The sequence below is a fragment of the Anser cygnoides genome, chromosome 5, assembly GCF_040182565.1.
Source record: "Anser cygnoides isolate HZ-2024a breed goose chromosome 5, Taihu_goose_T2T_genome, whole genome shotgun sequence".
Taxonomy (NCBI): Eukaryota; Metazoa; Chordata; class Aves; order Anseriformes; family Anatidae; genus Anser; species Anser cygnoides.
In genome coordinates, this window is record NC_089877.1 from 40,031,341 (window position 1) to 40,055,906 (window position 24,566).

A 24,566-nucleotide genomic window follows, 5' to 3' on the forward strand; every position below is an offset into this window, starting at 1 on the left:
AGAAGGTTTATTAAAGCTCCAACTGGACAAGTAGCCCCAGTCAGTAACCTCTGAAACAAAGGAAATGTTTTCTAGGCTTGCAGCCTTCCTAGGGGCTTGACTAAGGTCTCGTGACAGGCTTCAGCTAGGAACGTAACCAAAAGCAAACAAGAAACAAATTATTAGTAGTAGAGTAGTTCAGAGTGATGGATTGGCGTTAAAGAAGAAATATACAGATTCAAGCTATGGGTTGTATCTTATTTTTCTTTTTATAAGTAGAAAAACGAAGCATTTAATTATTTGCAAACAGATTTTAATAAAATGCCTGTAAAACCACTCTTGCCAGAGCAAACGTATCAAACCATTTAATCTTTTCCCATACCAGCAGAAATGTACAGCATCTTTTGTTTGTGGGAAAAATCACTTTTCAAGGGATGCTAATTCCTGAAGTTAAGCAGCTGAACAGCCACTCGTTTCTTTTTCCTCTAGTAGCCTGGTCATCACTGCTTTTCCAACAACTCCTCTACAGAAAGGCAGTGGAGAGCTGACTTTGAGGTTAAAAACCACATTTGTTGTGTGGCTTGGTTGTTTTGTTGTTGTTGTTTTGGAGAGCTTTCTCCAGAGACCTGGCAAAGGCACCACCCAGTAATAATACAGTAGGTAGTTCTTCCCTTGCTTTGGGAAGGAGCTCTCTTTTAGAGCCCGACTAATGCGTTAGGAGGGATTACAGGATTAAAGAGCTCCTAAAGGGTACAGACCCGCTTCTAGCAGATGCCCAGTAATTGTTTACTTCAAGGATAACGATGCTGCAGTGAAAATGTACAACGCTTTCATGAGCCTCAGCGCTGCACGGAAGGCTTATCAGCTACCTGGACACCCCACTCAGGGAACCCACAAGTGTTTTTTGGTAAAAGCACATTCTATATTAAATTAATTAGCTTTATGTACGAAAAGTTCAGATTAAGAAGAGGACACTGCTTTGACTTTGCTCTGTAGGCAGTCACCACTCATGAAATGATCTTCACTTCAGGCTTGGACTCTTCCAGGGCTCTTAGTTCATCATCCACTTCAGAACTCCAGAAAATGTCATACAAACTGCACCAAAACAAAAAGGCAAGCTGGTTTAGCAAGCATCCTCCCATTGAGGTAAGAGAGAGCAGGAAGACACACAAATTGCTGTTATGAGAAGACCACGTAACAGAAAGGGCCCCATCTAGGTTGGGCAGTCCGCCCCAACAGCCAGTAATGGGTCTTAGAGCACCGGACCATGCTCTTCCCACCATAGCACCACCATCTCCTCTTCCTCAGGCCTCAGAGACCAAAGCGGATTAAGCCATTATGGTCACACCACTCGGACGGGTCAGGGAGGGCTTTGCAACAAGCAGATGGTGTTTCGCTCCCCCTAGGGTCACCAGGAGGACTGGTTCCCTTGGCTGGAGCTTGCTGTCTGCCAGGGGAACGCAAGCAAGACCAGAAACATCACTCACATCAACTGCTGCAGCTTGCAGTTGGGATTCCTCACGGCTTCGCAGAGCTTCCTCACGCCTTCATCCTCCAGAGTGTTGTAGCTCAGGTCCAGCTCCGTAAGGCACGGCTTGGCAACCATGAGGGTGGCGAGCGTGGCACAGCAGGCTGCGGTGAGATCGCAGTTGCCCAGCCTGAAGGGAGAGGAGAGAGCACAGCAGAGTGGGAATTTTGGCCCCCAAGCAAAAAAAAAAAAATGTAGTGCTATCCCTCTCTGTATGCTGTTCTTGGAAGGGTAACACAGCAAGAGAGGAGATGACTTGTGAGGGTTCCCCTTACCATAGGGAGTGGATGTTGCAGTTGGGGTGCAGCAGCCCTTCACACAGGAGTTCAACACCTGCATCTCCCAGCTTGTTCTCGCCAATGTGCAGCACTTTCAAGTGTTTGTTCACGCTGAGAACAGAGCTGACTGCCTTGCAGCATGCAGTTGTGAGCCCGCATTCTCTAATCCTGCAAAGGAAAAATGATATGAGAACTCCAGGGATCTAGAGAGCACCAAGCACTGTTCACTTCACGTTTGGTTCAGAGGAGCCTGCAGAGTGAGGAAAGAGGAAGTGAAGCCTTCCCACAATCACTGAACTTCTCTCAACCCCCTTGTCTGCCAATCCTTTCAGAGCAGCACTTCTCCCACCATTTATATTTGGGTTGTTTGTCTCAGAGTATGTATCTAGGACAGACAGCTGCCCATAGAAGCACAGAAACAGACTCCTGTTCAGAGAAGCATGCTGCTCTCTCAGCTCCACCATGCACTCCTGGGGCACTTCACCAATTCCCATGCCACGGGGGTAGGGCAAGAACTCCACTGAGGGGTAGGAGCTGAACTTGCGACGTAGAAAACTTGAAGAGCTGCCTGTTACAGTTCTGTGTGAAAGACCAGTTTTCCCCTCCAGGCCATGCAATAGCAGAGCACCCCAACCTGTCATGTAATGTAATGCTGTCAGCAGTGAGAATGCTGAGAATGGTTTTGTCATCCAAACCTTCTCTGGTTAGATTTAGATTGTAAAGTTGGCACCACAGGTTCTGGTGCTGACTTTTATCCAGTCCTTCCAATAAGCAATTATACTCATCATTTGTGGAACCATCACAACTGAGGATTTATTTTGTATTATTTCACCTACATCCCTCTTTAGTTAGGTCTCCAAAAAAGTAGTGGGTATGTGAAGCCTCACAGCAGCTTACCATAGCTCCTGGAGGTTAGCTTTGGGATCCTTGAGCGCCTGACACAGCATCTCCATTCCTGAGTCTCTCAGGTTATTGTCTATCAGACTGACCTCCAGGAGGGTCTCTTTTGTACTGAGGACTCTGGAGAGGTCTTTACAGCTAGCGCTTGTGAGATCGCAGTCCCATAACCTGCAGGGAAGAACCAAATATTATTTCCCCCAAAAAATTACTTAGATTAGAAAACACAGTTCTCTGTTACTATTCTGAACTTCTGGTTACAGCATTTCGTTTTCTTCAGTCCTTTACCAAACTCGTCCATGTATCGTACCACGGAGCTTTCTCTTTACTTTCCACCCTTTGCACTGAACATTCTGTTTGTAACAGAAAAGGAGTATGAACACTCGTTTCTGGTAGACAGACATCTCAAGAGGAGGAAAAGACACTGTCATCACAAATTCTCATTCACCCTCTCCCCAGAGTTTGGTCTAAGTGATTTCAGTGCAGCCTTACCCCTTCATGGTGTCCTCCACCGGGTTTTGTGAAGCAACTAACTTGCAGTAGAGACATCCTTGTTTCACTAGCGGGTGTAACTGAGAAGCTTTCCGCTTTGGAGCAGACCAACAGTAGAACCTAGATAGCTCAGAGGCCGCAAGAGAGATTTAAGCAAACCCTCTCTACCCTTACCACAGCTTCTGGATTTTGCAGTTTGGATGCAGCAGTCCTTGGCACAGCAGAGCCAGGCCGGAGTCCCCGATCTTGTTATCCCCCACAGACAGATCTATCAGCGACGACTTGTTGCTCAGCACCGCGCTGATGTCCCGACAACTATCGCTGGTTATTCCGCAGTTTTCCAGGCTGCAGGAAAAAAAAAAAAAAGCACAGTTTGAATTGCTGCTCCAAACCTGCTGCATTAGGTACGATCCTCCACTCCCAGTTTGGACATTCACCCTTATATCGACTGTCTTTTTGAAGAGGAACTTTTGGACGTATGACACTGTGAGTCCCCAGCAGCCACAAACCAAACTGGGACACAGAGAATGAAGGAAAAGGGACTGCTGGCTGCTGCAGAGCCCTGAAGCCTCTGCACAGCTGGACCTGGCTCCCTAGATCTACGTAGCAGTGACTTAGCAGCTGCGTGCTCCTCCAGCCTGGCTGTGCTGAAGCACATGGGCAAGTTAAAACAAATCGTGCTTCTACCCTGAACCCTTACTGGGGCTGTACCAACAAGAGGACAAATTCAACATCTCTTTCTTGAAGAAAATCTGGGTCTGAATAAATATGCTCAGCCAGCTGGTAACTCAGGGGTAAGAACTAGAGTCTCTGAAGTCTGTTGCTCTGCCACTCGCAGATACTACCTGTAATTGCAAATTTAACCTGGGGTACATGTTCACACCACACCAATAGACACGGGAGTGAACTTCGAATCACATGATAGTTAAAAAAAAAAAACACAAAAACACACAAACACACAGATGTGCCTTCAGTTTCCACAGTTCTAGAAATCTGAGCCTGCAAAAAGCTGGTCTAAATTTCAAGCATTCTTGACAACAGTTTTTCCTTCTTTTGCGCACGGTAGGAATAGCAGCAGGGTTATTTGCAGCTAGGGATGACCAGCTCTTCCTTACTGTAGTAACTCTAAGTTGCAGCTTGCCTCCACCAGCCCCTGGCACAGCTGCTTTACAGCTGTATCTCCCAGCGTGTTGTTGCTCAGGCTGAGCTCCTTCAGGGTGGGCTTGGTTTGCAGAGCAGCATTGAGAGCTTCCACAATATCAGCCGTGAGTTCACAATACTCCAGCCTGCAAGGAGAAAAGAAACCCAGGCAAAAACAAGTGTCTCCACCACGTCCTGCTACCAACAGACACATCAAGGCAGAAAATGTGCCAGTCGGGTCCACGAGCTGAGACTAGGCAATACATGAAGGAGAGAGGACCACAAGCAAACTGCAGCCAGCAGTTCTTCACAGCATGTTATTTCTTAAACTTACACTGCAGGGAAACCAAGCAAGACTAGTCCCCCACTGAAGCAACACACAGGCTGCCTCAGCTTTGAATTGCAGCACATCACGCAGCCTCACCACCAAGCCTTCCCAAGAGGGGCTGGAGACTGCAAAGAGACCTGGGTCCAGCTCAGATGTAAAGCACGGACCAGCTGCAGCAGAATCAGCCTTCCCCTGGGAGTCAGAGGCATCCTGCATTAACAGGACGCTGCCAAATGAGCTGAATAAGGCCTACGGGAACAGGCACCCAGCTCTGACAAACCCTCAGGACCCTCCCCCATGAATAAGCATGACCACGTTCAGATAAAGCAGGAAGAAATCCACAGCTGGCAACAAAACTCCTGTTTGTCTCAGGTGCAAGACGTATGCGAACTGTCTGATGACCACAACGCCCAGGGACTACTTACTGCAGCTTCTGCAGCTTACAGTTGGGGTTCATCAGCCCTTGGCACAGCACCTTCACTCCAGCAGTTCCCAGCTTGTTGTCACCCACGTGCAGCTCTGTCAGCGACGGCTGCGCGCTGAGGACAGAGCGGAGAGTCTCACAGCTGGCGCTCGTCAGGTTGCAGTTCTGCAGCCTAAAGGAGAGAGGCAGCTCAGGTGAGAGAAATGCATCCCCAGTATTACCCCAGGGCTCTTCTGGGAGAAGTGCAGCTGCTGGGGTTTGGGCACAGGAAGGACACCGTGGCACCACCAGGGTGTAGCTCTCTCGAAAGCAGTACGTCCAGGTAACTACTGTTATTTTAAGGTCTGCCAAAATATTGTACCAGCTAATATTGTATCTGTAACATGAACATGAGCTCCTAGGTTCCCTTTGGTCTAATTGCTCAAGTAGCATCTCTAGCAGAAGAAGGACCCACCCTACATTAAGCAGTACCACAGCTGCTTTATAGCAGTGTTTTAATAACGATAAGGTTAATCCCTGAGAGAAAGCACATCTTACAATTTCTTGTTCCCCTGGAAATGTCATCCAGAGTAGCTAAAAGTAACAATCTTGTCTAACTTGGCTTAAATCCCTGGATATATCATTCAGAAGTTTTACTGTAAGCTTCAAGAAGGATCTATGAAGCTTATCCTTCAGTGCTCAGAAGCTGTATAGGAACCAGGCTGTTATTTCTACAGGGTGTTTTGAGCTATTGGACACGACACCCTCGTAATGGAGAAGTGTTGTGCATAGTGGTGCTAAGTTTGGCTTGGATTTGGTTGCTCTTTTTCCCTAAGACACCTTACCAGAACCCCAAAAATAAACAATCATGTTTCTACAGAACTGATACAACCTAATCCATGCTATTTCTTGGGGCCCTGGAGAGCTTGGAGCTCAGGTCAAAAGCTCTCTGAAAAATATCTGGAGTCAGTCTCCCAGTACAGTGTAGCACAGTTACACTTGGAAGCCCACCTGAGAACTGCCGCTTGAGTAGCTTCAGCCTACTCTCCCTTTATTTACCAATGACTCCTCGCTGCAGGGGGCACGCTGACTTTGAAGCAGGCCTATCTGGTCTAAAAAGTAAACAATTTGTACGAGGCAGCGTCAGGAAGACACCAGATGCACCTCAGGAGCTGGCAAACTCCAGTTCTCTGCAGAAGAGCTCCTGGACAGAGAAGGTAGCACCTTGCTGAGGGTCACTAAAGAGCAAAGGCAACAACCACTCCTGCAGCGTGGTTGGGCTGCAGGGCTTGCTAGGGGAAGTCTTTTAATGCCACAATAGGCTGCTGGTGCCTCTGCAAAAACTGCTGGCTTGAGCCGAGCCCCACATCTAGCCTCTGCCCAACTGAGAAGACAGGGCTGGTGGCAGAGCCAATTCGGTAGGGTGCAGAAAGACTGACAGCTCGTGAAATGCCAAGGAACACCAACGCTCAGAGGAACACCCTTTTGCTTGGTTCCCAGAGAAAGAAGCAAGCAAACTGGATGGGACTGCTAAACCCCGTGCTGATAACTGGCAGAAAAGTACTCCAAAAAATACATTTCTGAGAATGTCAGTTATGTCCTAAAGGCACATACTCTAAAGAAGGTCTCCGTAAACCCTTAGCTTGGCTGGGAAAACTCTACCTGTCCTTCCCTTTGTGCTGGAAGACAGATTGATAACCTGGAGTCTTACAGCAAATATGCTAGCTAAGTAAAAAATCCTGCAGTATTCCAATCATCTGACCTAGGTAACAGCTGAGATGCACCAGCACAGCTCTGGTCCTACGACCACATACTAGTTTGCCTTGTGACTTCACCTACAGCACTCTGCAAGCCCATCCGAGCGAGGCAATCAGCGTGGCTTTACCATAACTTCTGCAGGCTACAGCTGGGCGTCAGCAGCCCTTTGCACAGGTACTCGATGCCTGCATCTCCCAGCTCGTTGTTGTTCAGCTTCAGCTCGGTGAGGGACGGGTTCGTATTGATGATAGAGGAGAGGTCCTTACAGTTACTGCTGGAGAGATTGCAGTCATCCAGCCTGAAAGAGAAGGAGAGGTGGGGTCCGTTAGTCCTCAGGGCCTCCCTGGCTGGAGCGCTCCCCAGGAAAGCAAAACGGCCAACCTACACCTCCTTGGTCCCTGGGACACCTCCAGAAGGATGCGTGTGGCTCGTTGTGTAACACGTGGCCCAGACCTCTGCTTCTACAGGGCAGAAGACACGCTCTGCCTGCAAGGCTGTGGCACACGAGGGGCTGACGGCAGCTTCCCAAGCCCCAGGCCTCCTCCACGCGGCACAGACACACGTCTTGCTCCCCTCGGCAGGGCTGCAGCCGGAGGACGATGCACCTTCATCTGGTCTTCGCTAGCGACAAACTACCCATGTCTGAAGCCACGTTTAGCCAGAGGCCAGCTTGCGGGCTGCCGGGCTGGTTCTGCCCCAAGACTAGCCCAGCCGGGCCCGCAGCCAGGCTTCCCAGCCCCTCGGGGATCTGGCCTCCTATGGGTGAGTCATGCAGCCCTCACGGCCAATCTCAGCAGGAAGCAAGGCTGCAGCATGACAGCGGCCTCTTGCACTGAAGGCAGGGTTTTATTCGCTGCCACTCAGTTGAGGAGAGAGCTGAACGGCGTGGAGAGTCAGGGAACGGACTGGGAGCCGGGGACGGAGCAGGACGGGCAGGGGGTGAGATGGAAGAGGCACGGTGTAAGGAAGGCATTGCAAAGAACCTCACAGTCCCAGGCACGGTCTGTGGGGAAGACTGCAGAAGCAAAGCTTCTGAACAGCCTCATCCCATTCCCCTGCTTGCACTGGGGAACACGGTTCCCCCACAGCGGCTTGCTCAGCACTGTAGGAGGGTACTTTTGGAGACTGTCTGCAGAATTAGGAGGTGTTTGCACGGGGCTCATGCATGGCAACCAAGGAACAGTCACTTGGCAGTGTGCATGCAACTTAATGACCATGAAGGACATTTGCCTTCCCTCACCTGAGGGATCTGACTGTCAAGAATTACCAAAACAGTGGTCAAATGTGTGGATAACCACTCAAGACATTACCTGGGTGAGTGTGCATGCTGTAGTACAAGGGCAGCATTAGTTCACACCAAGGGACGCTCCCCTCTAGACAAAACAAATCCTTGCAAGAGCATTTTTATCTTTTTATCAACTTTCTGGGCAAAAATACGTAGAATCATCTCTGTTCCCGGGCCACTTTTAAGTCATGGGTCAACGATACTACAGCTCAGTCTTGCTTCTGAAATGCATTGTGCCTTGTACCTCTCCTCACAGCAGAGAAACACAACTCTTACTCAGAGGAGACGGAATGCAGCTAGGGACTACCTGATGCTTTTGCAGGATTTCATGGTAGACAGAAGCTCAGCCCATCGAGACGGGTCCATCTCCTCACACTGGATGTCAAGGTCCATTTTGGAAGCTGAGCTAGGATCTGAAAACGGAAAATCAAGCTGTTATTTTTGCCACTGACCGAGAAGCAAGCACAGCAACCCTCTTCAAACCCACCCGCAGCCCCGATGCAGGTCGGACCATGCAAAGTGGACAGGCCGTGCTTTTTGCAGCTTGCTGCGAGCAGCAGCGTTGGAGCAGCCCAGCTTCACAAGGTTCGGTACCCAGGCTTTGCAGGGGCACTCTGGGTGGGCAAGTCTAAGCACGGAGAGCCTGCCGAGAGGGACTCTTCCTTGCTTCGCACCCAAACCGTGCTTCAGAAGTACCCCGGCCGCTGCGATAAACCCGCACGGGGATGCTGCGAGGCCAGCAGCTGGGCAAGGACCCGAGCCCGCAGCCCCGCAGCCGGGTGACAAAGCGCGCTTCGGGCATCCCAGCCCTGCTAACGTGACTCAGAGCACGGCGCAGCCGCTTAAAAAACACCCAAACCCAACGCGCTGAGTGATCGCATCGGAATGGGGCAGCTAAAAGAAAGCCAACGAGGCAGCGCCGATGTGCGGCACCGCCTGCCCGAGCCCGGCACCGCCTGCCCGAGCCCGGCACCGCCTGCCCGAGCCCGGCACCGCCTGCCCCGAGCCCGGCGCTCAGGAGCGGCGCTCGTCCAGGTGGCTAGGCAGGCGGCTTTTACAGCTATGTCAGCAGACGCGCCCCGAGCTCCCCCCCCAGTTACAATTACCGTTTTGTAGGTGTTTTACCAAACGCCCCCCGAGCTCCCTCCCGGACCATTATTATTATTATTTTACCTTATGGTATGTTAGCCAGCGCGCCCCGCGCCGTGTTCCTGCGGCTATTGTTGTTACTGTCCGGGGCTTTCCGGGCCCCCCCCGGCCCTCACCGCCGCCGCCCGCCCGCTGCGCCCGGCCCGCTCCGCCCCGCCCCGCCCCGCCCCGCCCCCTCGGGGTGGCCCCGCCCCCTTCCCTGCAGGCCACGCCCCCTTTCCGGATAACCCCGCCCCCTTCCGCCTCGCCCCGCCCCCCGGGCGCTTTGCCACGCCCCCTCCCGGCTCGCCCCTCCCGGCCCCGCCCCTCCCTCGTGGCCCCGCCCCGCCCCTCGCGGCCCCCCCCGCCATTTTCCCTCCCTCCCTCCCCTCTCCCCCCCCTTCCCCTATTTCCTTTATTCCTCCCCCATTCCTTCCCCTGCCCTCCTTTTCCTTCCCCCTCCATTCTTTCCCCATCCCTATTTCTCCTTCTTCCCCCTTCTCCCCCCCCTCCCTATTTCTTACCACTTTTTCCATCTCTCTTCCCTCTCTTCCCCCTCCTTTTCCCTCTTTTTCCCTGCCAGAGCCCACAGGAGCACAACCCCGCAGCGAGGGGAGGCACAAAAAGGGACAAGAGGACCAAAAGTTATCAAAAGTGGCGTCCCAAAAGGGACGAGAGGACCAAAAGTGGCCAAAAGTGGCGTCCCAAAAGGGACGAGAGGACCCCACAAAGTGCCGTCCCACTTTGGGCTGCCCCCTTGCCTCCTTTGGGGCCGTTCAAACGGGGGACACCCAAAAATACCCGTCCCTCCGCGGGCTGCCCAGCTGCCACGGGGAGCCCTGTGGGGTGCCCTCCCACCCGCCCTGGCCCTGTTTTCTCCCCTACTCCCTCCCGTAGCAGGACGTGCTGGGGGGCAGCACGAAGGCCTCTACCCCGAGCCCCAGGGGTGGAGGCACGGAGGCCGGAGTCCTGCTGCCTCCCCCCCGCAGCCGCACGCACCCAGCCCGGTACCGGTGGGCTTCTCCCGCGCATCCCACCCAGCGCGGAGCGGGGCCGGGAGGCGTTCGCCATCCCCCGGCTCGCTTCCTCCTCCGGCTGCTCCCGGCCTCGCTATTGTTTCCCAACGCTTTTAGCCCCGGGTATAAGCTCACGCAGGCCTCCAGAGGAAGGCGGTGAGGTGCTGAGAGGTTTCTACGCCGCCTCCCCTCGTGCCCCAACCCAAATCTCAGCATCTCCCCCGGTTTCTTCTGGCAGCAAACACCCCGCTCCCCTTCAGTTCTCCGGATAATCCCAACCGGCCGCTCACGACAAAGCAGCGTCCGCCACGCGTGGCCCCAAAATCCCGCGGTTCCCCCTTTTTGCTAAGGGAAAGGGGAAGTTTGGGGAGTTTTAGGGCCCGTTCGCGCGGCCGACACGTACCTCGCTCCGCTGGGCTCTCTGCGGGAGCGCGGCGGGCAGAGCTGACGCCTTCCTGCTGCAGTTACTACGCAACCTCTGCTGTTGTACACACGCCGCCTGCTAGAGGGAGAAGGGCACGGTGGGGCTCTGACGGCGTTTTTCCTCCCGGGAGCACCCAGCATCCTGCTCCCGCCCGTGCTGCGTGCTCCCCAACAGCCTGCAAGGCCCCGCAGGGAACGACGCCGGTGCTGCCCCCCCCTAAAACCAATTCCTGGCTGGTCCCAGCACCCACAGCAAGCAGGATCCCGGCCCTCAGACCTCTACCTCCTCCTCCCAAAGCCCCGCAGGCTCGCCCCCTCACCGGCACGGAGATTAATTAATGTTTCACGAGCCCACAAGCGAGGCGGAGGCAGAAGGCAGGCTCCATTCTTCCCTCCAAAAGAGCAGCAGGGGCTGTGAGGCGGCTTTTGTTCCCTGCGGGGGGGCTGCATCGGGGGCTGCTCGGTCCTGCCATCTGCGCCGAGAGCCGGGCTTCACACCTGGCCGTGTGAGTTTGGGTCATCGGCTTCCTTTAGGGGCGAGGAGAGCAGCTGCACGGTGGGTGTCGCAGCCAGGACGGCCTCGCCTGAGAGGGATAACAGCGCAGCGAGGCTGCGTCCCCGCTTTGGGGTCGTTTCTCGGCTTTTTGCCTTCACGGCCCAGTCTCCAGGTCTGAGTGTGTCCACGCTGGAGGACCCTTTGTCTTCAAAGGTCTCAGGGGGTGCTGCCCTGAAAGGGGTCTCAGCCTGTGCTAGCTGTTCTCCCCCCAGCTGCCTTTACAACCCTTCTCCCAGGGGAGGTGGGAACCGACCACCAGAAGCCTGAAGAGCTAAAACTCTCCTTCCATAGCGCCCAGAAGAGAGCCAAACACCAGAGGGTGCACTGCTTCCCCTTCCCTCCCACGAAAGAACAGGTCACCCACAAAAAGGGGTTGCTGGAGCACTCCTATGCCCCCCAGGCCAAACCCCAAACCCACCAAAGCCCCGGCAGCATGGTTTGAGCATGGCACTAGTGTCTGGCCTCGGTGCTCACCAGATGCTCCTGGACAGGAGGACGGGAGGGATGCTGCAGGTGGTGAGCGATGACTTCTGCTCTCGCTCGGAAGACCACAAAGTGCAAGAAGACGACGAGCACTGCCGAGAGGTTGCAGCACCCCACCAGGTTCTACACCTTCAGCCTTTCTCCAAAAGCAGGTCACTGCTGTTCCTGCCTGTACCTCCTCAGCGCTCGCTGGTTTAGAGGTTTCAGAGTGTTTTGTGTCACTGGACTTTCAGCAGACCTCCCACCCTGGACAAAGCACCTGCTCCACACTGGTCTGTGATGGTAAAAAAAAAGGATTTACAGTCCAGGCAGCCAGGCCAAGATGTTATCGGCTTCTACCTCCCCTTTGTCCCCTTGGCTGCCCTCACTGCAGGGACAACCAGAGGCATCTCGGGAAAAATCTATCGCCCTTTCCCCAGCAAGCAGGGCCAGGCTGTCCTACTCACAAATACACGCAAGTCCAGGGGAAACGGTGTGCAACTGGGCTGAGAAGATCGACAGAAAACACCAACGAGAAAGGCGTGTGCATGTCTTTCCTCTGCAACAGCGGAGTCCCAGTGAGTGAGATACCTTCTTTCAGGTCTCTGCCTGTTTTTCCTTCTCCTTTACGTCCTCTGCGAGGTCACTCAAGTTTGCCCCCATTTTTGGGGAGGGGATTGCCTCCCATCTGTACCTCCTAATGTACCAGGGAGCCTTGTGTCCCGTGGCCTGGGGAAGTCGAGATGTGTCTCTGCATTTATTTCATTTTAAAATTAACATATGCACATAACCCTAGAGCAAGCAATCTAGAAGGATGCTTAAATTATCTCAGAATTAAACTCATTAGCATAAGCCAAAAGCTTTGTCTTTTCTCCCTCTAGCTCTTTGCCATTCTGTCCTCCGTGCTCTCACGATGCCCTTGTGCAAGCACTTAATTGCAATTAAAGACATTAAAATTTTCAGGCTAGTGACAGATCTTTTGCAAGCTTGGCTGTGTGAGGCCTACCAGCAAACTCATTACGTAAATTCAGTGGTGGTGGTCATAACAGCGAGCTGTAAGAACATGCACAGCTCCATTTGTTGCCCTCGGAGCCCTGCTTTAATTCCTGCTCAATCCATTGGCACTTCCACGCTCGGTCCCACTGTCCTTCCTTCTGCCTGGAAGCCATTTGATCCTTGAGCTTGTGAAGCAGGGCTTTGTTGGGGAGGAAATGCAAAACTCGTGTCGTTCCTCTAGAGACAGCAGGCTGATGCAGCTCTTGGAAGCGAAAGCAGCCCCAGCATCTGTGGAGTCAGGGTGGAGAATCTGACACCGTGGCTTAGCTGATGCCGCAGGAGCAAAACACAAAAAAGGGAGGTCAACAAACAGATGCCACTGGCAAGCAAGTGGCTGGGAGCCACGAGGTGGCCAAGCAAGCCCTGGGCTCCTCGGCAAATGCAGGCAACTCCCCCCCCCCAGCTCGCATGTGTGCACACATATGGTTGATCTGCACCGTGACAGCTCGTTAGAGATTCCCACAAGAAATCCATTAGGAGGAATTTTTAGCTGCTCTGATGTGGTCATCTTGTTCTGGTAAAAGAAAAGCCGATCTCTTTGTTTCATGCTGGCTTTATTTTGGGCGCGGGGATGGGAATCGTTATAATTAAATAATTCTGTGAGTATATGTGCAATATATTGTCCCTGTGTCTACTGGGGTCACCACTAGCCCATGCTGGGCAAGGAGGAGCGTGCAGAAAAACTACAGCCCGAGGAAATATTCCGATGAAGATGCCAGATTGTGCCCTGCCCGTCTGCAGAGGGCGGTGCAGCCTCAGGCTGAGCGGATTTGGGTGCCTGCGGTCACCAAGCTGAGCTACCAACAGCTAGCGGGGAAAATGAGAGCACCAGGCCAGAAACACAACTGTGCTTCGTGACGCAGTCTCCTCATGTCGGCTGCGTGGCAGCTGATGAAATAGGAGACTGCAACGGATTTCACTTTCCCATTAAATCCCGCTGCATATGAATATTTGAATCATTTGTACGAGCTTTGAAGGCTGTGGTAGTGACAGCTGGTTATTTCATGAGTTTGTCTGGGGCTCCAAAGCCTGAGTATAAATCAGCCTTAAAAGATGAGAACAAACTTTTTCAAGTTAAAAAAAAACAACAACCTCCATACGTTCATCTGTTTTTCAGACTTCAGCCTGCGTGCTACCATTGCCATTTTCTGGAAAGGGCTGGTAGGTTGCCTCTGGCGGTGGAGAAGTTTCTCTCTGCTGAGAATTCATGGAAATTTGTGCCAAATAATCCCTTTGTAAAAGGCGCTGCATCTTCCCTTCGATCCAGTTCTTTGTGCTATCGCAGCAAATCCCATTTTACTAGGTATTGTCCTATTTACGTGGCCTTGCTGCTTAAAATGAAGGGTAGTGGGGTCAGGATTTTCAAAGACAGGGTTACAACCTGCAGGAGCTATAATGTAAAACAGTACTGTTGAGACCGGGGTATGGCGCTGCTCTAGGTATGCGTGAACCTAGCCGTGTAGTGCAGCTCTGCAAAACGTCTGGGTGTCAGATTTATTCTGACAGGAAAAAATTGCCCAGGTTTGTTCTTTTTAAAAGGAGGTGTGGTGTGGTTGAGTCTTCTTGCTCTTTCTGTATGAACGGTTTAGGTGAAGAATGCTGTTGAAGAATTGGGCCAGTCCGCAAGATGCCCACTGACGCTTTCCACAGTGCCTCAGGGCCTTCTCGGGGACCTGACGAACGTGCCACGAGGACCCTGCGATTTAAGAGCGTGGGCTCCAAGCCACATCTCCTCCCCACCACCCACCCCCAGGGCCCCAAACGCCTCCAGTTCTGAGGCAGATTTTAATTAACCCCAGCACCGCCTCCACAGAGCTCTGAAGGAAGACCTTTGGTGCAGCCGGGGGCTGCGGGCTGTCTGAAAGCTGGAAGCCACCCTGGGCCGCTGAAACGTGGCCAAAAGGCCCTTTCCCCAGGCACGTAACTGGAGGAGCCGTGCCGAACTGCTTCACACCTCCGGTTCCCAGCTCTGCTTTCGACTTGGATAGGAACACCATTGAAGCCCTGAGGCGGGTCAGGCAGCCATGCTGGGAGGATCTCCTTTTAAGAGGGCGTGTGCGGATTAAAGATGGTTTTAACGGCAAAAAGCGTTTGCACATGACAAGGGCCGACCTCTCGGGATATCTCGCTGCCCGATATAACATGGAGGGAAAGAAGGAAGGAAAAAATCGTAGTGGAGAATGCGGGCATCGATCCCGCTACCTCTCGCATGCTAAGCGAGCGCTCTACCATTTGAGCTAATTCCCCCGCTTGCTCCACCGCCTTGCTGCGCCCCCTCTATTCTCTTCTCGCGATACTCTCCCCTCCCTCCGCAGAACTACAGCTCCCATCGCGCCCCGCGCGCGGAGACGGGGCGGGGCCTTGCGCGAGCCGCGTGAGGGGGAGGGGGCGGGGCTTGGCGCGGCGGGGCGGGGCCGAGGGGCCGGGGCGCGCGCGCGCGCGCCAGTGGCGGGACCGGGAGCGCGCGCCCGGTAAGGAGCGGCGGGACCGGGGAGGGGGCAGGAGGGGGAGCACCGGGGGGGGGGCGCTGGGGGCGCCCGGGGCACCGGGAGGGTCTGGGGGCCTCGGGGGGCTCCCGGGGCACCGGGGGGGTTTGGGGGTGCGGAGGGGTCCCGGGGCACCGGGGGGGTTTGGGGGTGCGGGGGGTCCCCGAGGCGAGGCGGTGCCCGGGGTCGTGCAGGGCTCGTAGGGGATCATCCCCCCGGGATCCCCCCGTCGGTGCCCGGGGGGGTCTCGCCTCCGGTCCTCGGGTCGTGCAGGGGGATTTTTGGGGTCCCGGGGGGATTTTGGGGTCCCCACCGGGCTGCGGTGCCCGGGCTGCGGCCGGGGGGAGCGCTGGGGTCGGTCCGTGCGGGTGGCGGGGGTCACCGGGGAGGCTCGCTGCGTGCAGCTTGGTCGCCGAGGTGCCCCCCAAAAAGCGGCAGCCCCCCGAAAAGCGAAGCGCGACGAGAGGCCCTGCCCGATGGCGGGACGGGGTGCTCGGGGCGGGGGGACCGCAGCGGATGCGGCCGGGACGCGGTGCCCCGCGCTGGGGACGGATGTGGGGCGCTAGGAAAAGGGGGGGGCGCTTTTTGGGGAAAAAAGTGGCCAAATGGGCGAGTGCGTCGGGACCCTCCGGCATGGTGGCGTCGACCTCTGCCGCTTCTCTTCCTCCCCAATTTCGCTCCTCGTGAAGAAGGCGGCCAGAACGGAGCAGTAACGAAGACCTGCTCTTCCTGCGATGCGCAAGGCGTCTTGTTCCCGGGTACCTTTTCTGAGCTACCCTCGTGAGGTTCTGGTGAAACGCTGCCCTGTACCAACGGCGTCACGATCGAGAAATGCTCTTTTGGTATTTATTTCTTTTCCTGGACAGGTCGTCGTCTGTCAGTGGGCTTTGCCTCTTGCAGAGCTTTCTCAGTAGCTTGTCTGAATGTTATTTTCTCTAAACTCCTTGAAAGTGTAAATTTACTCCTCTCTTCTAACACTGCATCTTCCATTAAAGGGCCTGAGCAGCATGGTCTCAGCTCTTCAGACGTTCTCTTGGCTTTGGTTTTTTGTTGTCGTGGTTGTGGGCTCCGTTCTTGTTTTGTGCAGCTGAGGGAAGACTGGTGAACATGTTCCCCAAGACACATTTATCTTCCAAAAATCCCAAGCAGCAGTGACCGACCAAGCAGGCTTCCACACCCCCAGCAGCACGACTTCTTACCTTGGAGCATGTTTCTGACAGCTCTGTACCTTTTTTCGCTATTTTAAAATCCCAAGTGCTTCTCCCAGGTGAGCTACTGCCCTGCTTACCAGCTTGAAGAGCATTGTATCGTTTCTTTCTTCGGTGCCCTCCTCTCTTCTGCATCCCCCTGAGCTTCAGGAACTCCAAGTTTTTCTCCTCAGGCTTTTTCTTTTTGTGATGCACAGAAACGAGGAGATGCCTGACAGCATTTCCTGCTGGCAAACCTCACCTGCCCTCGATACCTTCAGCATCACACCTGCGGGGTTCTGCGAGGCTTCCGTCTGGCTCTGCAGGGCCGGAGGAATATTTCGGCTGCGTTTGGGGTAGATGCTCTCAGATGTGAGGTTTCGCCTCCGTGGCGTTACATGTTTTTCCCATCCCGGGGCAGGCTGCCTTCCCGCTTTGCATGTGGCAGAGCACAGGTGCGAGGTGCAACAGGACTGCCTCAGCCTTGCTGCGTCCGCCCCGTCCGTGGTCTTTCCCTCGTTTGCTGCTCGTGTGGTTTAACGACGGGGTTGTTCGGCGGGATCAGTTCTCCCAGCAAAACCTTTTGGCTTTTTGTAGGATTAAAATTGCGCTGGAGAGAGCGTGTGTTGGGATTGACTTTGAAACTCGAAGCCTGTTCAGTCCTTCATGGTCACACTGGAGTAATTCCTGCGCTTTCCTCTCCTGCTTTTTAATTCCAGGAGGGAGTAGTCCAGCTCCCACTGCCCAAGCTGTTGCAAGGGCACGTCTATACCCTGCAAATGAGCTCTCCCCTTGCTTTCTTTTACTTGCTTTGGCACTGCTGAGCATTGGGTTTCCGTAGCTGGGGATCAGGCAGGAGTTGAGGCTCAGCTGGGTTTCCACGGGGTCGAGAATCCGCCGCTTGGTAGCACTGATGCAGGCAAAAATTGTTCAAGTGCTGGTGAATCTCCATTTTCCCCTTGCATTCTCTCCCTGCAAAGGACAGAAAAGTCTCTTTGCAGGTGGCAGGGGGGGAAAAAAAAACCAACAAATCTACATCACCTTAGTGCACAGCACAGTCCTCAGGGATGCTGAAGCTGTAATACACGCTGTGGGGTTTTGCTGTAGACTTGCTGCGTCGAGGTGCCCTGGAAGGAGTGCTCTCTGTTTTACACGGCGTTTTTTGAATAGGTGCTGGGGCTCAGGTGCTTGCTCTGACGGCAAGGTGCGCTCCTTGGCCACGGGTTTGCTCTGGCAGCCCCGGCACCAAGCGTTTGAGCTCCAGCCCTGCCAATTAGCCGCTCTTCCCTTGCTTTATTACCCACGCCGTGCCTACGCGTGGCTTCATCCTCTGCTGCAGGAGAGCTAAATGGGATTGGAAGAGAGCTGGCACGAGGCCTGGGTGTTCCTAGAAAGATATTGATTGCCCTGGACGGTTCGTGTTTGCTCCCTTTGTTCCCCAGCTCTTGTCACGGCTCGGGCTCGCCTGCCGGAGGATGGAGAAGCGGGGCAGGGCGTGCAGATGGGGGCTGGACGGCTGCCATCCCATCCCATCGCCTCGCCGGGAGCGGAGCCTGAGGCAGCCCGCCTGGTAATTCCAGCAGCAGCAGCCCGCTGCCCAGCCGATAATGCAAGCCCAGGGTAAACCCTGTGCTCAGGCACACCGGAGGGCGTGCTGCTGTCGGTAACGTGCCCCCGTCTTGCCCACAGCTGATATTTAAGCTATTGGTGTCAGCGTAAAGACTGGGCGGTAAAAAAAAATCGCAACTAAATCTGCCTGCGGAGAAATCCTTAGCTCTGGAGCCGTGCTCCCTTTCGGAGCCTAGCAGTCTGCTTGTAATAGGTTGTGCCGCAAATGGAAGTTTCCTGCTTTAACTCCTGCCGTGCAGGATGACACAGGGCTGGCCCACCAGCTGCTCCGGGAGCTGGCTTGTAGGGGATGTGTCTAGAACAAGCTCGCTGTGTTTAATCCGTGCCGAGCAAACAGCACAAAAGTGATACCGTGTGTGAAACTGGGTTAAAAGCTTCCACGTGCACCAGCACTACCCACCACAACTGCAGGAGCTGCTAGCAAAGCTCCTCCAAGGTTTTTTGGCCGTATGGCCCACCCTTGACTTCAGAGATTGCTCTCCTGGCCAAGTGTTTTCCCAGTTGGCTTTTTCTGCAGACCGCATCTTCCTGTCCGCAGTCGTATAACACCCCGGCGGCACCGTCAGCAAGTCCCGCGTTGGAAAGGAATGGTTAATTGGGGTATTTTTAGCTCTCCATGTGGCTTGGATCCTGGAAATCAGGCGCAGGAGCCAGCACTGTTTAACCGTTCAGCTTTACGTGGTGGAAAGCAGCGGGACCTCATCGAGTCTCGCCGCCCCGCACCAGTTCGTAAATCTCCTGCCCAATTTTCCCCCCAGCAGCAGCATTCCCTGCTCTCAGCGAGTTGCTCAGGGCATGCTTTGCACGCCTTTTGCCAGCTGCTAAGCCGTCTGCATGGAGGAAACCCTCGTACCATCACCATGACGTCCCAGTGCTGACGGGCCATCGGGGGCTCAGGTACAAGCCGTCAGTCTTCCAAAGTTTCACCCGTCCGGATCACGTTTTAATTTAGTCGCGTGATTTTCCTTTCCCGAAGTAAGCTTTCCAAGAGTCTCCTTCCCTGCTTTCTTCACTACTCATCGTAGAAGCGCCGATACCTGCTTTGAGTGGAGGGGACCAAAGTTGCACCGATCGCAAGTTGCCCATCTTGCCCAAGGGGGGTTGGAATTAGATGGACTTTAAGGTCCCTTCCATCCCAAATGGCTCTGTAATTCTATCAGAAACTGTTGTCGTAGTCTGTGATGTCTTGTTCTTACTGTCTTCCCTCCCCCCTCAGTTTCATGAGTCAAAACCGGCCATGAGAGCATCGTTGCCTGAATGGGGGTGACTTACCAGGGAGGATGTAATAAGTGTATTTCCTCTGGGTGATAAAGTTATAAGTAGGTCACAAGTGTTGCGTGTGTTTATTTGTGCTGATTACAGTGCTAACTGGGTAAAGTTACCAAATTTGTTTCAAAGCGTCAGTATTTTCTTGGCTCCCTGACTCGCCTCATGGTTTTCACGGGGAATCCTGTAGCTTAAAGCTGCTCTGCAAAGCATTGCTTTGCTCGGTGGTTCTTCCTGGCTGTGATCCTCTGTTAAGTCACCTCTGAAGACCCACACCATCACACCCCTCCCTAAGAACCAGTGCTGGCAGTGGTATCGCTTGGCCTCCTGGAGACTCCAAACCCGCTCCGTTTGCTCTTGACATCTAGAGGTTGAGCTAAAAGAGCCTAATGGCATCTTCTTTTTGATTGCCTCTAGCTGATGGCATAAATTGCACAGCGGACTGTGCGGGTCATGAGCTGAGGGTACCATCCGCTGCCTGGCTTCCATGAAATGTTCGAACTGGGGAGCTTCTTGCTGCAGTTTTATGATAAAACACCTGCAGCTGCCAGCAGGGAGGGATCGTCCTGCTGCTTATCAGACTCTGGTCCTGCTCCTTGCAGCAGCCAGCTCCTATGGGCGTTAGACCCATCGCCGAGCCCATTTAATTCAGTGAAGTAGCAGGGAGCTGTTGAGATAAGCATATTTATTTTGCTGCCAGGGTGTTGCATCCAGCACAGGGGTGGCTGGCGAGGTGTGATGGACAGAGAGGTCTGGGAGACGGGGCAGGAGGTGCTGGCCGTCCCTTCTGGCAGGGCAGCTGCTGCCTCTTCCCGAAAGGTGAGGAGCCGAGGTGTGCCCAACCTTTGCTGCCAGGAGGCTGTGTGCAGGCAGTGGAAAGGTCCCCAGCAAAAACATAACAAGTGTCCTGCCTAGCCTCGTGAGGGCTGTGGTTTCAGCTAGTTGCAACTGACTTTGAAAGTCCTGCTGTGTTAAAACTGGCCTGAATTAATCAGTTGGGTTTCGTCTTTTTTTTTTTTTAAGTTGAGATAAGATCTATGCTTGAGCTTTGTATATATAAATAAAATAAAACTCACTGTTTTCTTAAGGATGCTTTGGGATATTTCTGGGGTGTGCATGGTGACAGTTATCAGGGGATCTGAGAACAGGGTGGTTAGAGATGCTTAGCTGTTAAACTGATTTTAATGCTGTGGAAGCTACATTTGAGTAGCCTTATGCTTTTTACAGGGGCAGAAAAAAAAACGTGGCGGAGCAACACTGGGTATTTCTGTGAAGGGTGAGGCTTGAATGTAAGGGTTTTAGCTGTGCTTTTCTGTTGGTGCTGGCAGTGTTAGTGGTTTTGGTGTGAGAGTGCGGAGGAGATCACTCGTGGTTCAGAAGCAAGGCCTGCAAGTCCTCAAGGTGGCTCTGTCAGGAGCTTGTGTGACTAATGCTGCATAAACTTGAAAAAAAAACAAAACCCAAGCACCCAAAAAAGAGACGTGAACTCTGCCTCCTCTGTCTTTGAGGTCTAGGGGTGCGGGGAGCTAGGTGGGACTGTTGCTGAGATCGGTGGTTGTGTTTAGATGGCATCTCTGGGTGCGTTGCCATTTCTGGGTCTAGAGATGTATTGGCTCACTTCACGCTTCGTGGCTTTTACCCCTTCTGTGCTGACTGTGCTCTCGCTGTTTTTTGAGGTGAAGTCACCTGCTTTCGGACTCTAAACCTCAGAGCTATGGTCCAAGCAGTGGCCCTTGCAAAGAGGGCTGGGGGCAAGGGGACCTGGGGACAAGCCTGGTACCTAGAGCTGTGGCAGGCTAGAAATGTCCAGGTGGATTTGTACTTCGGTGTTGAGAAAGGCTGCACAGGTTTATTTTCAGCATCCTGCTGCCTGCTTTCCTTATGAACTTTTGCTAGGTCGTTTGCATACGCCTGGCCTTGCTCATTTCCCCTCAAAAAAAACCCTTTTGAGAACACCCTTCAGCTATGGCAAAGCACATCAAAACAAAAACAGCAACAACAAAAAAATATCTTAAAGAAAATGTCCGGCTGTTCTTTGTTAAGCCACAAGGCTTACATAGCTATAGTTTGTGGCTGTTAGGACACATCAGCCCGATTTGCAGACCTCAGGTAGCACGTCACCAGGCTGTTTTGGATGGGTCTTCAGAAAAGTGAGCATCTGGGCACGGTCAGAAGGGAATGGAGCTGTTAAAGTGGTTTTGAGTGACTTAACCCTGAGCAGAGACAAACCAAGAGGGGTTGCTTCTTCCTAGTGCTGCATCCTGGCTTGAAGGACCCACCTAGGCTTCCAGCTGTACCACAGGGCCATCTTTCTGAGGCCATGCTTCCCATCAGCTTAGCTGATCGCAAGCTGTGCTCCTGCCAGAAGTCAGGCTCCTTCCCCTCTTATTTTCTTCTTTCTGGGATGGCTTCCAGTTGGATCAAACGAGCCGTGGTCGCTACCGCAAGCGTGGAGGAGATGACTGGGACATGTAGAAGTGGGAGGAGGGAGAAGGCAGGACTGTCTTTTTTGGCAGCAAAAGATAGTTTGGGATCAGCTAAGTTGATGAGTTAATTGCACCCCAGAGGCATGAGGCGAAACACGAGCGCTGGGCCCTCCTGTCTCCGCAGGGACTACACCACAGGCAGTCGCTGCGTATGAGGAAAGGCCTGCTTTTTCAGATTTATCAGAGCTGTGGGGGAAAAAAAAAACACATTTGATGGTAGCTGATAATTCTGTGAGACTTTGGGAGAGGGACAAGGCTGGTCTAGAAGAGTTGGAGGCCCTGTGGGATAGGGCAGTGTCAGAGGGAATGAGCACCACTTTGCTGAGGGCAACTATGTGGCTCCGGTGGAGCATCCGGCTGGAAAATTGGGTGGTGATTTCATTGTTAACTTGCTTGTGCTCTGTCTGCCTCAGTTTCCCTCCCTGCAAAGGATGGGTAAGGGCTGCAGTGTGTGTTAACATTTCTGAGAGGCTTTGAAGTTGGCAGAGCCCTTTGAGGTGCACTGCTGACAGACAGCTTCGTGTACGTGCAGAGTAACAGCTGAAAACGTTCAGCTTCCCAATTAACCCAGGGGAGGTATCCCTCTGGGAAGACTTTGAGCTCAGCTTTTAAATAAAACATTTTTTTTCTGAATGTATCAAGCTGAGTATTTCTCTGTTTAAATACACTGCAGACCTGGGCCTGATGCCTCTCTGGGAGGGAGCAGGCCAGATCCTGCCATCCTCTTCTCCTCTGGCCGTAGGCCTAGGGGTAGGTTTATTTTCCTGCCCAACTTGTTATAAACATTTATATGACCTGTCTCAGGCTGAAAAGCTGTCATCTTAGGTGCTCGTTGCTTGTACGTTACTGCCTTGACAATGACTTTGCAAGGTCTGCAGGCTGGGGAGCCTGCGTATTTTTGATAGCTCTTTTGGTGTGCTAGTCATACGCGAGGAGTTAGTCCTATCTGCTTGTATCGAGGGGACCAAGCATCATTCCTGTTGACAACCACACAGAAATTAAACCTTGTTGTTGCCTGCAGGGGGCCAGAGCTGTGTGCTTGAGCTTGAAGATGCTGGTATGGCAGGATCATCACCAACAGGCTGCAGGAGAGGGGAAGAAAATTACCATAAGCCTCTTAAACAAAACTTGATGATTTCTCAGTGTTGACAGGAAACACCTTGCACCCCTATTTAGACTTAAAAGTGGTGTGTATTTATGGTTGGTGTATCTGCTCCTGACAGGGGTGATAGCAAAGCTGCAGGGTCAGCCCTGGGGACTGGCAGACCCCTTGCAGCCTCTGCGTCCCCTCGCAGTTCCTTGCCTACTCTCGACCAGTGCTGCCTCTCTTGTTACTTATCATTGAATCATCTAGGTTGGAAAAGACCTTCTCCAAGGTCGGTTGAGATCACCCAGGCCAGCCAAATAGTGCGGGGCTGTTGCCGTCCTTCCCACTGTGCAGAGCCATGCTGGTTCTCTGCCCCATTGCTTTGCTTGCACCCTTCAACCCTTACCCTTTCCCTTTGTAAGTCACCCAGCATTGCTCAGTCCTCTACCCCTGTGCTTCCCAACTTTGTTGCCCACAACATAGTTGTATCTGGAGGAGAGCAGCCCTTGGGGAACGGCGCTGCTGGACCCTGCGAGGCTTTGCTGAGAGGGGAGCTCGGGAACAGAGAGCACGCGGTTGAATCCTTGGCACCAAGCTGTGTTTCCAGTGTATCTGGCTGTTGTGGGACAAAATGCTTTGTCTGAGAGTTGTGGTTGCTTTGGGGAGGCAGGCCAGGCCACCTGCATATGGGTTTTATTAAATCCAGCAGTCAGCAGCACTTAGAGAAGCTACAAGCATCTCTGTTTGCCTTGCTCAGCAGTACTGGTGGGAGATGAGTTTGAACTTTGCAGTCATGTTTCTGTAACATTGTCCAGTAGCAGCAATCGTATCAGGAAAGTTGTTAGAGGAGAGGAGCCGGAGGAGGAAGCAGGGAGCAATGGTTTTATCCACGGGAGCTCTGCTGCTTCCCAAGCAGCAGGCTGGGCCCCGGTGCAGGAGCGGGTTGATGCTGACACGGATGAAGCCCTACAAAGCTCCTGCAGTTCCTTTCAGATGTAAGCCATGTGAAGCTAAGGCAGGAATTTCCTTGCTGGGGGGAAATTGTGTTTCTGTACTGCATAAATAAGCTGTCACTGAAGATTATTGGCCAGGTTGGATTTGTGTTGTGTTATTTCTGTCTTTGTAGAGATTTTATGTTCCACTGCAGAACAGTGTTCAGTTAGTGACTTCAAAAGAAAAACAACAAAGATCCTCCTGGAGGTACATAACATGAGTAAATAACTCGTGTTCTGGTTAGAGCAGTAATGTAAAGCAACAGGGAGAGCATTATAAACAGCGATGGAAAATTTGTGCTTGAGGCTTGCGTCCGACGTCCGTGCTGTGGTCTTGTGGTCTTCAGCATTGTTTGCATCCTTAGAAATGACTTCAGTCCTTCTGTAATGGGAAAGGAGAAAGGAAAAAATGGGGGAAGGGTTAATGGATTATGATTTTTCTCTTTTTTTTTTTTTTTTAAATATTGGTTGGCAAAGGCTGAGGTCCATGAGTCATGCACAGAGGGAATGCAGTAGGGAAAACAAATAAGTCTCTTTTTCTCAGTCCAAGGTAGACCTATGCACTGCATGAGTAAGTTTTCTTGCGTTTTATAACAAGGTCCTCCGTTTGGCTGGAAATACGTGAAATCCTTTTTGTTAAAACCTTGGTAAGTCCCCCTTGCTGTTTTGGTGCTTTGACTGAAGAGCTGCTCAGAGAAGTTGTC

At 53.0% G+C, this 24,566-nt stretch overlaps 2 protein-coding genes and 1 non-coding gene across 7 annotated transcripts in view; 1 reads left to right on the forward strand and 2 right to left on the reverse strand.

The window, feature by feature from the left end:
* Positions 1–270: 270 nt before the first annotated feature.
* On the reverse strand, positions 271–11,109 carry LOC106038811 (ribonuclease inhibitor-like). 5 transcript variants are annotated; one of them, XM_066998002.1, is made up of 11 exons: positions 10,976–11,109; positions 10,636–10,734; positions 8,396–8,501; positions 6,931–7,101; positions 5,068–5,238; positions 4,290–4,460; positions 3,349–3,519; positions 2,683–2,853; positions 1,783–1,953; positions 1,467–1,637; positions 271–1,074 (listed from the first exon to the last, which is right to left on the reverse strand). In XM_066998002.1, exons 3-11 carry the CDS (start codon positions 8,479–8,481, stop codon positions 987–989), a joined length of 1,371 nt encoding a protein of 456 aa, XP_066854103.1. In that variant the 5' UTR covers positions 8,482–8,501; positions 10,636–10,734; positions 10,976–11,109; the 3' UTR covers positions 271–986. The 5 variants fall into 5 exon arrangements, with proteins under 5 accessions (XP_066854103.1, XP_066854105.1, XP_066854104.1 ...); XM_066998004.1 differs by having other exon boundaries at positions 8,396–8,503; positions 10,631–10,734; XM_066998003.1 differs by having other exon boundaries at positions 10,636–10,731; positions 10,976–11,101.
* Positions 11,110–14,903: 3,794 nt separating this feature from the next.
* On the reverse strand, positions 14,904–14,976 carry TRNAA-AGC (transfer RNA alanine (anticodon AGC)). Its single transcript has one exon. It is a non-coding gene; the product is annotated as a tRNA-Ala (tRNA).
* Positions 14,977–15,123: 147 nt separating this feature from the next.
* The window catches only part of LOC106038775 (USP6 N-terminal-like protein), an 80,247-nt gene continuing 70,804 nt past the window's right edge, over positions 15,124–24,566 (forward strand). The window contains exon 1 of the mRNA XM_066997999.1: positions 15,124–15,200. The gene's annotated coding sequence lies outside the window, so the exon portion shown is untranslated. The remainder of the gene's footprint in view (positions 15,201–24,566) is intronic.